The following is a 15600-nucleotide window of genomic DNA, read 5'->3' on the forward strand; positions in this document are numbered from 1 at the left end:
GCCGCCCTGAGCCGCCGGAGGTCCCGGCCCCTGGGCACCGACGTTACCGCCGCCCTGAGCTGCCGGAGGTCCCGGCCCCTGGACCAAGCCGCCTCCGCTGCCCTGAGCCGCCAGAGGTCCCGGTCCCTGGGTCTCGCCTGCAGCTACCTCCGGTCCCCGTGCCGAGGCAGCGTCAGTCCCCGCTGCCTCCGGTCCCCGCGCCGAGGCAGCGTCAGTCTCTGTCTCCAGAGTTTCCCGCGTCCGCTGCATCTGAGCAGCCACCCGAACTCCCCGCGTCCGCTGCGAACTCCCCGAGTCCGCTGCATGTGAGCAGCTCTCCGAGGTCCCCAGTGCTCCGTCCGAGGTCCCCAGTGCTCCGTCCGAGGTACCCAGTGCTCCGTCCGAGGTCCCCAGTGCTCCATCCGAGCCTTCAGCCGGCCGTCCTGCCGGTCCATCCGAACACGCAGCTGTTACGGCCCGGCTCCTCCAAAGCCCACTCCTTCAGAGCCTCCGCCTCCAGAGCCCGCTCCTTCCGTGCCTGCAGCCGGCCCTATGGAATCCTGGAACCGCCCACCGCGGCTCCGGCTCCGCCTCCGACGTCGCCGCCCACCGGACCTCCCACGAGAGGTCCACCTCCTGTGCCGTGGTCGGTCCCCGGACTGTTTTCCATATTTGGAGTTTCCTGTTTTAACTAGGTTTTGTTTTTCTGGACTCTAGCCCCACTTCCGTCGCCCCTCCGCCCACCCTGTTGGGTCGTTTTTTTGTTTTTGTTTTTTTTCTTGGACTTTTCTGTTGGGCGTCTGGTAGCCGCCTTTGAGGGGGCGGGGGATTACTGTCATGATCGGGCTACTGTGTAGTTATTTTTAGAGTTTTTTGTGTTCAGTTTGCTTCCTGTGTCTCCGTCTCTGCGTCTTCCCCGTTGATTGTCTTCCAGGGAAGTGTCTCGTTGATTACCCCGTGTGTATTTAGTCTCACCTGTTGTCTGTGTTCTTCGTCGGATCCTTGTCGTGTGTTGCCTGTTTCCCTGTGCCACCAGTTCTACTGTCAGATGTTCCTCGTGCTGTTCTCCGTTGTCCTGTGCCCACTCATAATTTTTCACCACATCCTGGGTTTACTTGCGTCCACGTCTTCACCACAACCAACCCATTTTCTGACAGATTCTATGTTGCATGACTTTGTGTATTTGTGTTTGTTATGATGTAAAGCGGGCTGCACAGTGGCGCAGTTGGTAGAGCTGTTGCCTTGCAGCAAGAAGGTTCTGGGTTCGATTCCCGGCCTGGGGACTTTCTGCATGGAGTTTGCATGTTCTCCCTGTGCATGCGTGGGTTTTCCCCGGGTACTCCGGTTTCCTCCCACAGTCCAAAAACATGACTGTCAGGTTAATTGGCCTCTCCAAATTGCCCCTAGGTGTGAGTGTGTGTGTGCATGGTTGTGTGTCCTTTGTGTCTCTGTGTTGCCCTGCAACAGACTGGCCACCTGTCCAGGGTGTACCTCGCCTCCCACCCGAAACGTTGGCTGGAGATGGGCACCAGCACCCCTCCCGACCCCACTGAGGGAAAAAGGGTGCAAGAAAATGGATGGATGATGTAAAGCACTTTGAAATGTCTTGTAGCTAGCTCAGCTAATTTTGCTAGGTTTAGCAGTAAATACCACTGATATTTATCCTACAATTGCACAGAGGTAGTTAGAGTATCCAAAAGTTGAGTACTCTAACTTACTACTCAACAGTATGGATACCTATCAAGATGGATGTCAACAAAGTTTCCAGAAGTGTGACTCTCGAAGGCAATGCAAATAAATAATTATTAAAATAATTATTAAAAAATAGAAAACATCCTGTTGGCTGTAGGTGATCCTAGACATTTTAATAAAAAAATAAAACCATAATGGATCTGACCTCGGTATCTGTCTGGTTCTTTTCACTTTGCATCCCAACTCCGCTGTTGGAGCGTTTGCAATTGGCTCTGACCCGGGTGACGGGGCTGGGCGTGCTAACGGTGCTGCTGTTTTCTGATTGGCTGGTGCTGCTGCTCCCACTGCTCATGGTGTGAGAAGATGAGGGCGATGAAGATGAGTGGCTGCTGGGCTGGACCTGCAGACTGGTGACAGAGAGGAAGGACAAGTCTTTTAGCAACAGTTCTGACTCCAGTTCAGGTTCCCTTCAGAAATCCTTTTCTCACTTTGACGTGCGGAGCTGCCTGTACATCCTCTCTCTGTGTCGGACTAGAACTGGCCCACTGACGTCACGGCGAGTCCCAAGGTGGCCGCCTGCTGCCCCCCTCAGCCTCAGCTTCTCCATCTTCCTCAGCAGAGTGGTGCACTTCTTCCTCTGTGGTTTTTCTCTGAAGCACACCTCTGCTTCCAGACTTACAGTGGGTGACCCTTCGTTGGGGGATGGAGGTCCGCAGTAGGACGTGTCCAGCGACGGCATTCTGTTGGCAGAGGAGTAGCGGGAGGAGCTCCGGCTCGTTGAGACCAGTTCCCTGTGAGCGTCGTGATGCTCACTGTCTGTGCTGCTGGAGCTGTGGACAGAGCAGACGTCCTGATGGTCATCGGGTGTCTCCTCGGAGGAGTTCATGCGCCGCCACTGTTGGGTTCTCTTGTTGTAGGTCCAGTTTGGGCTGATGGCGCAATGGTCCTCCTCGTCCCAGTCTTCTCCCTATAGAAAGACAGATGGTTCATTATTTGCTTCTAGCATCCAAAACAAATTTTAGCTGCTTTATTCCGCTAAGTTTCAGTTTCCAACACTCACCCTATGTTTGGATCTCCAAAGTTCCAGCTTCATTTCCATGCACTTATTTAAGGTCATCAGCCGACTGCAAGCAACAAAAGAATAATGGCTTATGGATGAGCTCCACAAAGTATTCAGTCCATAGTTGTCACCAACAACAGACTGGAGTTTGATCAAATCGGAATAAAAATGCCTGGTGTGAATACACTCTTAAACTGTCAGACCAATAACAACAGGAATTCTTATAAAATAAAGGGATGTTTTTTTTACCTGCATAGTGAATCGAAAGAATCTTTATCCAGGAAGCTGTGATCCTCTTTTGCAGTCTCAGTATCAATGGGGAACCTGCATTCTAACATACAAACAACAAAAGGTCATCTGAGTGGAAAACTAAATATTGCCCTCATGTTAAAGCACAGGTTCAGATTTACCTTTAAATAACTGAACATACTGAGGGAAGCCAGCGGCTCGCAGCCAATCACAGGCCTCCTTGGCTTCAATCTCTGCAAACACAAAGCAAATAGTTTAATTAGAGGCTAAACTAAATATTTGCTCTCATTCAGTCAGCTGGAGGGGATGTTTGTTGTTGGTATTTAGAATGGAGACAAAGTAACTTAACATTTATCTACCCCCTTAAAAGAAGACTGTGATACCTGCTGATAGGTAAAAAGGAGTTTCCTCTTTACCCGAGACTGATAGTGAGCCCCTTTCCTTGGGCTGAAACCTTATCATGGTGGAGGGGTATGAGTGTCCCAATGATCCTAGGAGCTATGCTGTCTGGGGTTTTATGTCCCTGGTATGGTCACCCAAGGCAGACAGGTTCTAGGTGAGGGACCAGACAAAGCGAAGCCTGAAGTCCCCTTATGATGCTCAATAACTTTGGACTTGGTTTTCCCTCGCCCGGACGCAGGTCACCGGGGCCCCACTCTGGAGCCAGGCTTGGAGGTAGGGCATGATGGCAAGCACCTGGTGGCCAGGCTTTTACCCATGGAGCCTGGCCGGCCTCAGCCCGAAGAGGAGACGCGGGTCTCCCTTCCCATGGGCTCACCACCTGTGGGAGGTGCCAAAGGGGTCGGTGATGGGCGGTCTTGATCCTCAGCTGCAGAAGCTGGCTCTTGGGACGTGGAATGTCACCTCTCTGGTGGGGAAGGAGCCAGAACTAGTGTGTGAGGCTGAGAGGTTCCGGCTAGAAATAGTCAGTCTCATCTCGACACATGGCTCTGGTTCTGGAACCAGTCTCCTTGAAAGGGGCTGGACATACTTCCACTCTGGAGTTGCCCACAGTGAGAGGCGCCGGGCAGCAGTGGGCATACTTGTTGCCCCCCATCTCGGCACCTGTACGTTGGGGTGAACCCGGTGAACGAGAGGGTAGCCTCCCTCCGTGTACAGGGGGTGGGGTGGTTCTGACTGTTGCTTGTGCTTATGGGCCAAACAACAGTTCTGATTACCCACCCTTCTTGGAGTCCTTAGAGGGGGTACTGGAGAGTGAACCTCCTTGGGACTCCCATGTTCTGCTGGGGGATTTCAATGCTCACGTGGGCAATGACAGTGAGACTTGGAGGGCGTGGTTGGGAGGAACGGCCACCCCTGATCTGAACTTGAGTGGTGTTCTGTTGTTGGACTTTTGTGCTCGTTACAGATTGTCCATAACAAACATTGTGTTCAGGCAGGCATAAGGGTGTCCACTTAGCACCAGGACACCCTCAGCCGCAGTTCGATGATCGACTTTGTCCTCATGCCATCAGATCTGCGGCGGCATGTCTTGGACACTCGGGTGAAGAGAGGTCCGGAGCTTTCCACTGACCACTACCTGGTGGTAAGTTGGCTCCGGTGGTGGGGGAGGATCTCGGTCAGACCTGGCAGGCCCAAATGTTGTGAGGGTCTGCTGGGAACGTCTGCCGGAGTCCCCTCTGAGACGGCCCTTTATGAGGTATGAGTTACCTCTGCCAGAGGTAACTCATAGCTCTGGCAGAACTTTGAACACATCCTGGGGGAGGTGGGGGACATTGAGTCTGAGTGGACCATGTTCTGTGTTCATGTTCATTGCCGAGGCAGCTTATCAGAGCTGCAGCCGCAAGGTTGTCGGTGCCTGTCGAGGCGGCAACCCACGAACCTGTTGGTGGACACCTTCGGGGAGGGATGCTGTCAGGCTGAAGAAGGAGTTCTATTGGGCCTTTTTGGCCTGTGGGACTCCAGAAGCAGCTGATGGGTACTGGCAGGCGAAGCGTCATGCGGCTTGGGTGGTTGCTGACGCAAAAACTCGGACGTGGTAGGAGTTTGGAGAGGCTATGGAAAAAGACTTCCGCATGGCTTTGAGGCGATTCTGGTCCACCATCCGGCGTCTCAGGAGGGGTAAGTAGTATAGCACCAACACTGTTTATAGTGGGGATGATCTGCTGCTGACCTCGACTCGGGACATTGTGGGCCGGTGGGCAGAGTACTTCGAAGATCTCCTCAATCCCACCAACATGCCTTCCATTGAGGAAGCTGAACCTGGGGACTCTGGGTCAGGTTCTCCAAGAAGAAGGGAGCGGGAGATCGACAGGCGGATTGGCACAGCGTCTGCCGTGAAGCGGGCGCTGTACCGGTCTGTCGTGGTGAAGAGGGAGCTGAGTCAGAACACGCTGGAGGGACTATGTCTCTCGGCTGTCCTGGGAACGCCTTGGGGTTTCCCCCGGAGAAGCTGGAAGAAGTGGCTGGGGAGAGGGAAGTCTGGGCCTCCCTTCTGAAGCTGCTGCCCCCTCGACCCGACCCCGGATGAAGCGGAAGAAAATGGATGGATGGATGGATGGATGGATGGATGGATGGATGATAGTGAACCATGATTATGTGGTTATTAGGGCTGCAAATTTTATTTTAATAAATGGGTTATTCTATCAATCATTAGGATGATTAATTAATTATTTGGGAAAAAACTGGCAGAGTCTGTAGAATGTTCATTTAACCGTTAAGCCTTTTTTGTACAATATTAGAAATACAGGAATAATTAAATAACCTTTTTAAATAGGAAAATAAAGATTTTATTGCCTAAAATGTAATAATATAGCGATCCTTTAATAAATCATTGATCATTTGTAAATTACTTGATTATTTTTTGCACTAACCAATTAATAATTTAACAGCAAAAGGTAATAGATAATTTTATTTATTGCAGAATTTGAACCATGTGAAGCTAAAACTTTATTTATTATTCTAATGACTATAACTTTAGTAAACTAATAGAATATTTCACTTTTTCATTAATATTCAGGTCAATTTTAGTTAAAACCTGAAAATGAGCCTTTCTTCCTTTTCCACAAAACTACATTTAATTCTAAGATATAAACTAATAAAATCTTTTTTCATTCTCTGTGAACACACCGTAAATAAGATGTAAGATGACTCAAAATTAGCTGTTTTCTGAATGATAAGAACCAAAACCAATTCTACTTTTCTTCACACAAAAAAAAATGCACCACATGGAAATACAACTAACAAACATCCTCTAATGACGACAGAGGATATAAAGGTCGACACCTGAAGAACAGAAAAGTTTAAACAGAAAAGACATTCCCTGTTAGCTTTAAGCACTCAAAAGGTTTTATCCAGGCCTTTTAACCTATTTGTTGCTCTCCCTGAAATATTAAACCTGCAGTTCAAAGAGAGGAAAAAGCCGAGGGCAGTTCTTGTTTTTTATATTCAGACAGCATGAAATATTGCAGATATTAGTCCTTAGCAGAGAAAACCAGCATTTTCCGTGTTACAAATTTGTTTCTCAAACTCTTGAATTTGGCTGGGCAATATGGTTTAAAAATAAAATCTCAAGATTTTTTAAATATCAGATTCCGTTTTAATTGATTTAAAAAAAAAACTTTTTATAAAAAACAAAAAAACCCAGAAATAACAACAAACTAAATACTTTCAAAAATGGCTTCTATTATACCTTCTGTGAGCAATGTATTGTAGTATCAGGCCCATTCCAGGCTACAAAATGATGTGAATATACAGGAATATAGTCCTACTGTAATGCAATTTTACAGGAATCTTTTAAAATTACAATAAAGTTATTTTAATGAGAAAAAAGCCCCCAGCTATCAAAATCTGACGTAACCAGCTCAGTTTGTGGTTCTTTCTTTGAAACAGACTCAGTTGTTTACACCATATTTTCAAAGTCTTGCTGCTGATAATAATTTGATGCTGATGTGTTAAAAAATAAATGTTTCCTTATCCTAAAACTGACACCAAAATGCTCAAAGCCAAATGCCAAAACCTTCACAAAGATGCTCAGCAATCCTCATTTTAATACGGTAGTTTATGTTTCATAGTTTTTATTTTTTGTAGTAGTTTTGGAGTCATTACATTACTAGTTAATTTTCCTAATATTACGATTTTATTCTGGTAGCAGTTAAATTTTATTTAAATTTTATTATTTCAACTTTACTGCAATGCAACTGTATTCTTGTGATATTAGAACTTTATTTTTGCAATTAAAAAATAAAAATGAACTCGTAGAATTGACCTTAATTAAAAGTCCAAATAAATAAATAGAAGCTGTAAAACTTGTCAAACAAGATGAGACCACTCCATATTTAAAGTCCAGGCTTAAAATTAGCTTCAGGCTTCATTTGTTTCACAAAACGTGAAACAGATGAAGGGCAACATGTTCCTTTGAGTATTGTTCTAATGACCTTTTTTAAAGTCTATATACTTCAGTTAACAATTAATCAATTCCCACTATAATTGACAATTTTTTTCAATACTCAATCCATACAATTAATTAATTTGATTAATTGCTTCCGCCTTTGATAGATTCATTACAAAAGTGATATATTTCAGTTGTTTATTTCTGTTGAGCTTAGTGATTGTGGCTTGCAGCTACTAAAAGTGTCGTTTTGAAGGGAGTCGTTACCGAGTGCTGTGTCCAACCATACTGAAGAAAAGCTGAGTGGAAGGAAAACGTTTTGAAGCAAAGGTCATTCAGAAGCCTTATGGAGATGGTGATTTCATTTTCCAGCAGGATTTGTAACCTGATAACGTAGCTAAATGACTGCAGTGTCACTGGGATTGAGGAGTATTGTGACGAGGAAGATGAGAGACACCCGAGTCAGATGAGCTGAAGCCCAATAGAAAAGAACCACTTCAGCAGAACCACAGGTTGATTTCAATTCACTATCACATCACATCATCTATTAGTGTTAATAATGTCCTGTGAGCAGGGATAACATGAGCTAACATGTTATGTTTTGAAATGTTTCACACATAACCTTTATATACCTGAGAGCAAAACACTAATTTAACAAAAAAAAATCCCCCAATTTCAGTAACCTTAAAATATAAAATATAATTATTATTTCTTTTACACAGATCAATAAGTCAGCTGAGCCATTATTACATATAAATGAATAAATATTCATTGCATTCATCATGCAAATCATGATAAGGTTAAACAAAACATAGCATATTCACAAACTTTGGAATTTGAAAAATTTACAAAGAAATGTATAAAAATTTTTCTCACTTCTGGCATTTAGCAAATAGACATAAATTTGGTAATTCTAACTCCTCTAAAGCAAGAGAAGTTGGGTATGACTTAAAAGTCAGTGGGAAAAACAAATGCTTGTCTTTTTATTATCTTTAAATATCTGGTTTAAACTGTAAATTATATTTTCCAAATTTAGACTTTTAATCAAACATTAGATTGATAATACAGTAACATCTAACATTATAATACATCTAACATTAATTAGATAATACAGTAGTATTACAAAACTGTGCTGTTTCAATAACAAGGACTTTGGAAGTGCTTGATTTCTGTACAAAACCTGTGAGATGATCTTTTATTTACTTCCACGTTTTCTAGGTTAGCAAAGTAAACTTTTGAACACTTAGTCCCAAGTCTGTTTATCCCCGAAGATTAAAGACTTATAATTATACTGTTCAAATTTTAATTAAATCAGCCCATTTAATAACCGTGTGTTGGCTAACCAGGTCTTAGCCACAACATCAGAGCAGCCAGACGAGTCTCCCGTGATTTATTAGAATTTAAGCCCTAAGAAAGAAACAACTTTGAATAATAAAACATGTCTCTAGGTTGAAACTCATTTCAGTGAAATAATTAACAAACAATGGATAATAAAAGGACACAAATATTTCCTGAGAACCAAGCAGGTAATGAGAAGCAAGTTTCTGGATTTAGGAATAAACCTAATCCACGTCTGACCCAATAAGTGTGGAAGCCTGTTTCTGACACTCTGTTAAAAAAATAAAAATAAAAATAAAAAAAGAAGATACTATCTCATTATAATGAGATAATTTATTATTATGTTTTTTGTAACAGAGTGGCAGAAATGGGCTTCCATAAATTAGCGATGAACACAACATTCCAGACCGTCAGAGACAACATTAGCCATTTCTTCTCAGTTTGATGAAAAACCTCAACACTCTCTCTGCTCCGTGTTTACGTAAGCGATGGTATCTACCAAGCCTCTTCCCCCTTTCAAACAACTTTGTCTCTGAGGAAGTTGTGATTCGGTCCCTCTGGATTCCAGATAAGAGATAAGGACGACTCCGCCCGGCCGCAGCAGGAAGCTGAACGCCATGTGTGTGTGGAAATAGACAGAAATGGCGGGCGGCGGGGTTACGGGCACAATGGGGCGTTTGTGTCTGGGTGTTTATGCAGCTCACACTGTAAAAATGCAACATCCTACAAAGTATTTTTGATCTTCCTAATTGTAATATCTGAGTACACTTAAGCACACTTTCAGCAAGATGAAAGTGTGCTCAATAATTTGCCAATCAAAATAATTTGATTGGCAAATTATTTCCCTAACAAGACATTATTCCCATTTTATAAGAGAAATAATCTGCCAATTGAACTAGTGCTTTAAAAAAACATCAATATTAAGGAATTATGAACTTAAAACAGGCTCCCATATCTTGCTGAAAAGCTCTTGGTAAATTAGTTTCGTCAATTAGTCAAGTGCACTAAGATATTTGCACCGGAAACTAAAAGAAATACCTGGTAATATTTGTGTTTTTGCAGTGCAGCCTCACTGGGAGTAAACCAAGATAGTTAAAGAAGCAGCTTGTAAATAAAAGGATATGCCAAGTTAATCAATATAACTCATACTATAATATCATGGCCACACTGTTACAGGAATAAGATGTGTTGTGTTTAAACTAGAAATCCTTATTTTTAACGATTGACCTCAATTTATGCACTTTATTTTTGGAGAACCAAGTTTATCTGATTATATATAAAATATAAAATCTATTCAACACTTTCCACAACTTAAAATGTTTCTTTTCTTAAACAGAGACATGAATGCACTGAATTACAAATTTATTTGATAATGTCTCACCACTGCAACACATTTAAATACATCACTAGCTTCATAAGGTTAGGCACTTGACCAAGCTTGTGAAGCTTAATATATAAAAACAACACAACACAGCAATACAACTTTAATTTGGCAAAAAAGTAGATTTACTACCTTGGTAAAAATAAACTGTAGAAAAACTTTCTTTCACATGGTTCAGAAAAAGCCATTAGAAACCCTAAATATAATGTAAAATAAACTATGACATTGCTCAGAACACAAAGCATAGAATTAGACTGAACTGATCTGCCCTTACGGATCTGAACAGTCACAGACAGTCAATCTAGAATTTTTTCGATATTCAGACAGATAAATATCACATTGCTCCATCTCTATATTAAATTTAAAGTCTTAAAAATAATTCAAGTTTATAAATTGTAAAACTATATGGAAGGTATTTGGACCCGTTTCCATTTCCTCTCTTCCTGCTTTTATTTTGCACCTGCAAACAAACCATTTTGTATCCACATACAAAATGGTTTGTACTTGAAAAAAGTGCTCTATTTTATAGGAATGCAAACAGATTAATGTTTTTGTAATAATATCCATAGTAATAGGTAATAAAGGATAGAATAGCCCATTTAAAATGTAAACATCTGTTCATGTTGTGTTCAATTTAAAATATTCAAACACAATCTTATACTGTAGCACCACAGTCATCAAAAATACTACACACAAGGTGTAAATAATAAGACAAATAAACTATTTTCTGTCTTGCAGTCTCTGTAGTGGTTAGCTTTTAATGATGTGTTGCTGTTAGGGAGAAAATCAATAAATCTGGCATATCTAACAACAGTTTGAGGTGCAATGACTGCATGTCCTAAACTGGACATGTTCTGAGTTCCGTAGGCCCAATCCCAGAGACGTTTCCTTCTTGAAGCACCAAACAAGGTTTTCCTCCTCCTTTTAAATGGTTTCTATGAATTTACTATTTTAGTCCAGCCAGTCTGGAACTGAAGTTGTTATAATGAGTCACGACAGATGAGAGGGTGAGGTACTGAACTCTGTGAGTCACCAAGACCAGGATAAAAATAAAAATTGTCATCCACTGGTCGAAGATGAAACTGTTATGCTTTCAAAGAAGCTTAGATAACTGAGAATAGTTCAGAAAGGATGTTGTGTTCATTACATAAAGAAAACCAACAAGAATTTAAAAAAATGCCCGTCTGGGTCAACTTTTACGGAAGGTTAATGAAAGCTTCTTTGAAAGAAAAGAGGACATACAGGAGGTTATGCAAAATATTGACTCTTATTTAAATGATGTGCCAAATGATCGTGTCCCTCGCTGTAATTAATTACCTCAGAGTGAAACAATTAAACTCTAACCTAAAGAAAAGCATGACTACAAAAGACTGGAAACCTATTAACACCAGATTGGACATTCTTCACTGTAAACTTCAGACAGATAAATATCTCAATAAATACAGCTGGATTATGGGAAAGTGCAAAGAAAACTTCATGGAAAATCACAGCAACATTTTCTGTTCATCATTCCATTCAAAATCTATGAACTCAATCACAGCAAGGCTTTATTAGCTGTGTTTAAGTCATTAAAATAACGAGAACGCAAGGTTACCGCTCATTTCTGTGACGGAACCGACAAAGTAACTGTTTCTAAATGCTTCAAGATGATAGTTCAACCAAATCTGAAGACACTTCTATTTGTCAAACTTTTGCTTTCATATTTTCTGCTGAAAAGTTTTGATACATCAATGCACGTGCGAGTGTAAATCCCAAAACTTTAATAAAACAAACGTTATGGATTAAAAAAATGTGTCTTAAAAGCAGAGAAGGGATCGCTGCCACTGCTGGTGGTTTTGCTATATTTGTTGTACAGTTGTGTCTCAATTACTGCTCTGTGTCTGTTTTTTCAGTAATTGGCATGTTTCAGAGTTTGTATAGTTTAGTTAATGATTATTCAATTACTAAACTAGTTGACTATTATATCAATAATTGATTAATTGTTTCAGGTCTAGTTTTGATTTTGTTTCATTACAGAACCCACACACGTTCTTTTTGCCTCTCCCTCAGCTGGCGGGTTTCACTAGATTAGCTCATAGTCTTTCCTGAACACTGTTGCCCTCTGTTGCTAACAACAGTGTCAGTCCTAAACCTCTGCGCCAGCAGAAAGACAACTTTCCTTAGTTTGGATAAACATACTCCAGTTACTGAGAAACTATTTGGAAGGATAGCAGCAGCTTTTTATAGAAACATAGACAAGCTAAAAAGCAGCTACTGGATAAAGGTATCAGAAGTTAAAGCAAAGCTAAAGATTAAATTTCCTCGATTTAATTGTTAATAATTTGAACAGCTTTTAAAAGTCATTATTGTTTTTTAAATCAATCATTTAACACCTGGAGGTTTTCAGATGTTAAATCAGTGGCGCCCAAAGTGCGTCCTGGAGGCCCGGCATCCTGCATGTTTTAGTTCTCTCCCTGTTTTAATGCACCTGGATCCAATGATGGCTCATTAGAGGCCTAAGAAGAACATCGACATGCTGAGAAGGTTGTTTCTACCACCAGGGAGAGAACTAAACATGCAGGATGCCGGCCCTCCAGGACCGAGCTTGGGCTCCTGTGTTAAATGATTGTTTTTCTCTCCCTGTGACCTTAAAAACTGAGTTTGGTGTAACATCTGGATCACCTGCATGAATGAACATCTGCCTCCACAATTATTGCAACCAAATCCAAAAATCTTCCACTTCCTTTTGATAAGACCAGTCAATGCTCAATCTACAAAAATCAACCCTTCATTTGAGGAAAATTTGCCATTTCTATGCAAAGAAGAAAACCCTCAGAGAGTTTGGTCATTATTATTATTTCAAGTGTACTAAAATATTTGCACTAGAAACTAAAAAATACTTTTGGTGATTTGGTGTTTTTGCAGTGAATAGGCAAAACTGACCCTCATGATGCTGCCACTCCCAGACATCACAGTCAGGATGGTACAAGCCAGATGATTATTACGGCCAAACACTTTAGTTTCATCAGACCACAGGACAAAATGAAGATTTTTGTCCCAGTGTGCATTTGTAAACTACAATCTGACTTTTCATGTTTCTTTTGGAGCTGTGGCTTCTTCCTTACCTTTCAGCCCAAGTCAGTACCGGAGACAATTTGCTGTGGAAAGTGACTCTGTTTTATCAGCTTTAGCCAGAATTTAGTTAGCAATGCCTGTTAGGACATCCCTGCTGTCCATCATATGGAAGAAAAACCTCTTCATCATGACAAAACATTTCATGGTTTGCAGGGTATATGCCAGGATTTATTAGGCTGTATTTTCCTCTCAGATACTTCCTAGTAATAACTTTCTTTGGACCATCTGTTACGCTGATGATGAACCTAAAACTTCAGTTCTTCATCTTGGTGTTTAACGAACTGCATGTGCTTTTTAATAGAATAGCTTGTTGCTCATTGACTATTAAGGTGAAAAAACATGTCCTCTGTTGGTCTGGAGGTTGACAATACTTTTAAATGAATTATGATTAATTTAACTTTGAAGATGGATGAGACAATATTTTTTCTGAGACGACTTGCTGGATGTTGTTTTAGGAAACTTTATAAATCAACTGGGTAGAATTTACTGTAGATAGGAAACTTTTTTACTGTTATAACTCTCTATAAAAGGCTCTAATATGTTTTCACAGAAAATCTTTCATCCAGTCTTTATTGTTCATGACTGATTTAAAGGTGACCTATTATACTTCCTTGAACAAGTTAGGATAGGTTATACCATTGTTTCTCAACCGTTTTTGGGCCAGCTCCCCCCTAGCCCTTATCCAGGTCCCTCACCGCCCCCCACCAAAGAATTTGCAGGCTACTGACCATTATTTTATCATTAATAAATGACTATTGTATCACTATTGTAGATGTTTTGATTTTTATGCTTGTTTCTGTATTTATCATCAAAAATAATTTCCCAGAGAACAAAAAGGCCGTGGGAACAGAAATTATTTTCACAGGCAATGAACGAAAAATGCAACAAACATTCAAGTTAAAATTTGTAGGCCTTAACAGCAGCCAGTCAGAGAGAAAAAATATTCTTATTTTGTGCCATTTTCTAGTTGTTAAATATTACACAAATGAGCAGATAAAAGATGTTCAACATGCCAGTTTAAACTTTGAACTATTTGCAAATGACTGAGCTCTGCAACATTAAAACATGGATAGAACTGTAACTACATTAATCATAGCTCTTCTTCTCTTTAGTGTTTCTGTGGGTTTCTGGTGGTGCAGCTCTGTGCTGCCTTCAGGAGAATGGGACATCAGAGTATCATCCATAAAATTTCACCCACATGGCATTTATTGTGCAAACCAGAGCTTTCAGTGGAAAAACAAAAGTTTCAGATCCTGTGAAAATAATTTCCATTCCCAGGGCTATTTTGTTCTCTGGGAAATTATTTTTTATGATAAATACAGAAACAAGCATAAAAATCAAAGCATCTACAATAGTAATAGTAATATTAATGATAAAATAATGGTCAGTGCAAAGTAGCCTGCAAATTATTTGGTGTGGGGCGGTGAGGGACCTGAATAAGCGCTAGGGGGGCGCTGGGCCAAAAAAGTTTGAGAAACACTGCTCTACATCATCGTGGATAAGTGACTCATCCCACGCCAAGCAAACTGCTGTCTTGCAGCATTTGATGAGTTATTCAAAAGACATTTTGTGTTATGTCTGTTATGACTCTGCATTAATTAATTTTTATAAGTTTTTGCATTGTATAACATTGATGTTGGCAAAATGAAGGAATCACCTAGAGTGGGGGACTTGAGAGCAAGATAAGCAATATATTTTTAGTTGACAATCACTTTTTCCTTTGTTACCTAAACAGCTATTTACAGACACCTTTGTTCATTTTCATGCTTTCAGGGTTTTTTTGTAGTGAAAGATATCTTCTGAAAAGCCCAGATCTAAACTTTTATAAGCCTTTTGATATTCAAAACTGGTATGGAATGCTAATGAATGTTTGTTCACTGTTCAACAGCTTAAAATGTTGGAAACACAGCTGCATAAATAAAACAATTGTTTAAAATTGATTTATTTGTTTTAGTTTTACTTTATTATAATTAATTTTAACTAGAATCATAAAGTAACACATTTTGGAGTAAATACCCAACACTTGAAAGTGTTAAATTAACACCAACAAAATAGTTAATTTTTTTAAATCAGTGTTAACCATTGCATCCCAAACAGAGTTAATTTAACTCTGTTTTTGTGAGTTTAAAAAAATTAACTCTGATCCAGTGTTAAATGTAACTATTTTGAAAGTGTTGATTTAACTCTGAAGATCGTGGACTATATAAACACTGAAAAGGTGTTAATATCAGCTCTGTGGGAGTTAAACCAACACTGGAGATTCATGGTGCGTCATGTTCTTAAATGACTTATGTGAACAAACCTATTGACATGCGATTTTAATTGATTTCCTCATTTAATGACGGCACAGGAATTGCATAGTTGTGTTTTTTTTGACTGAAATATTGACAATGTTTTGCACACATTTGTAACGGAAGCACAGCTAGTGACATTTCA

General features: G+C 40.7%; 1 protein-coding gene across 3 annotated transcripts in view; it reads right to left on the minus strand.

Moving 5' to 3' along the window:
• LOC103476244 (rho GTPase-activating protein 7) overlaps nucleotides 1–15600 on the minus strand; it is a 114511-nt gene that overhangs the window by 30681 nt on the left and 68230 nt on the right. For all 3 annotated transcript variants that reach the window (XM_008428442.2, XM_008428445.2, XM_008428444.2), the window contains exons 2-6: nucleotides 3142–3213; nucleotides 2981–3062; nucleotides 2732–2795; nucleotides 2160–2638; nucleotides 1877–2078 (exon numbers count right to left, since the gene is read on the minus strand). In XM_008428442.2, the coding sequence (XP_008426664.1) occupies nucleotides 1877–2078; nucleotides 2160–2638; nucleotides 2732–2795; nucleotides 2981–3062; nucleotides 3142–3213 (899 nt within the window). The remainder of the gene's footprint in view (nucleotides 1–1876; nucleotides 2079–2159; nucleotides 2639–2731; nucleotides 2796–2980; nucleotides 3063–3141; nucleotides 3214–15600) is intronic.

The sequence above is a fragment of the Poecilia reticulata genome, linkage group LG14, assembly GCF_000633615.1.
Source record: "Poecilia reticulata strain Guanapo linkage group LG14, Guppy_female_1.0+MT, whole genome shotgun sequence".
Taxonomy (NCBI): domain Eukaryota; kingdom Metazoa; phylum Chordata; class Actinopteri; order Cyprinodontiformes; family Poeciliidae; genus Poecilia; species Poecilia reticulata.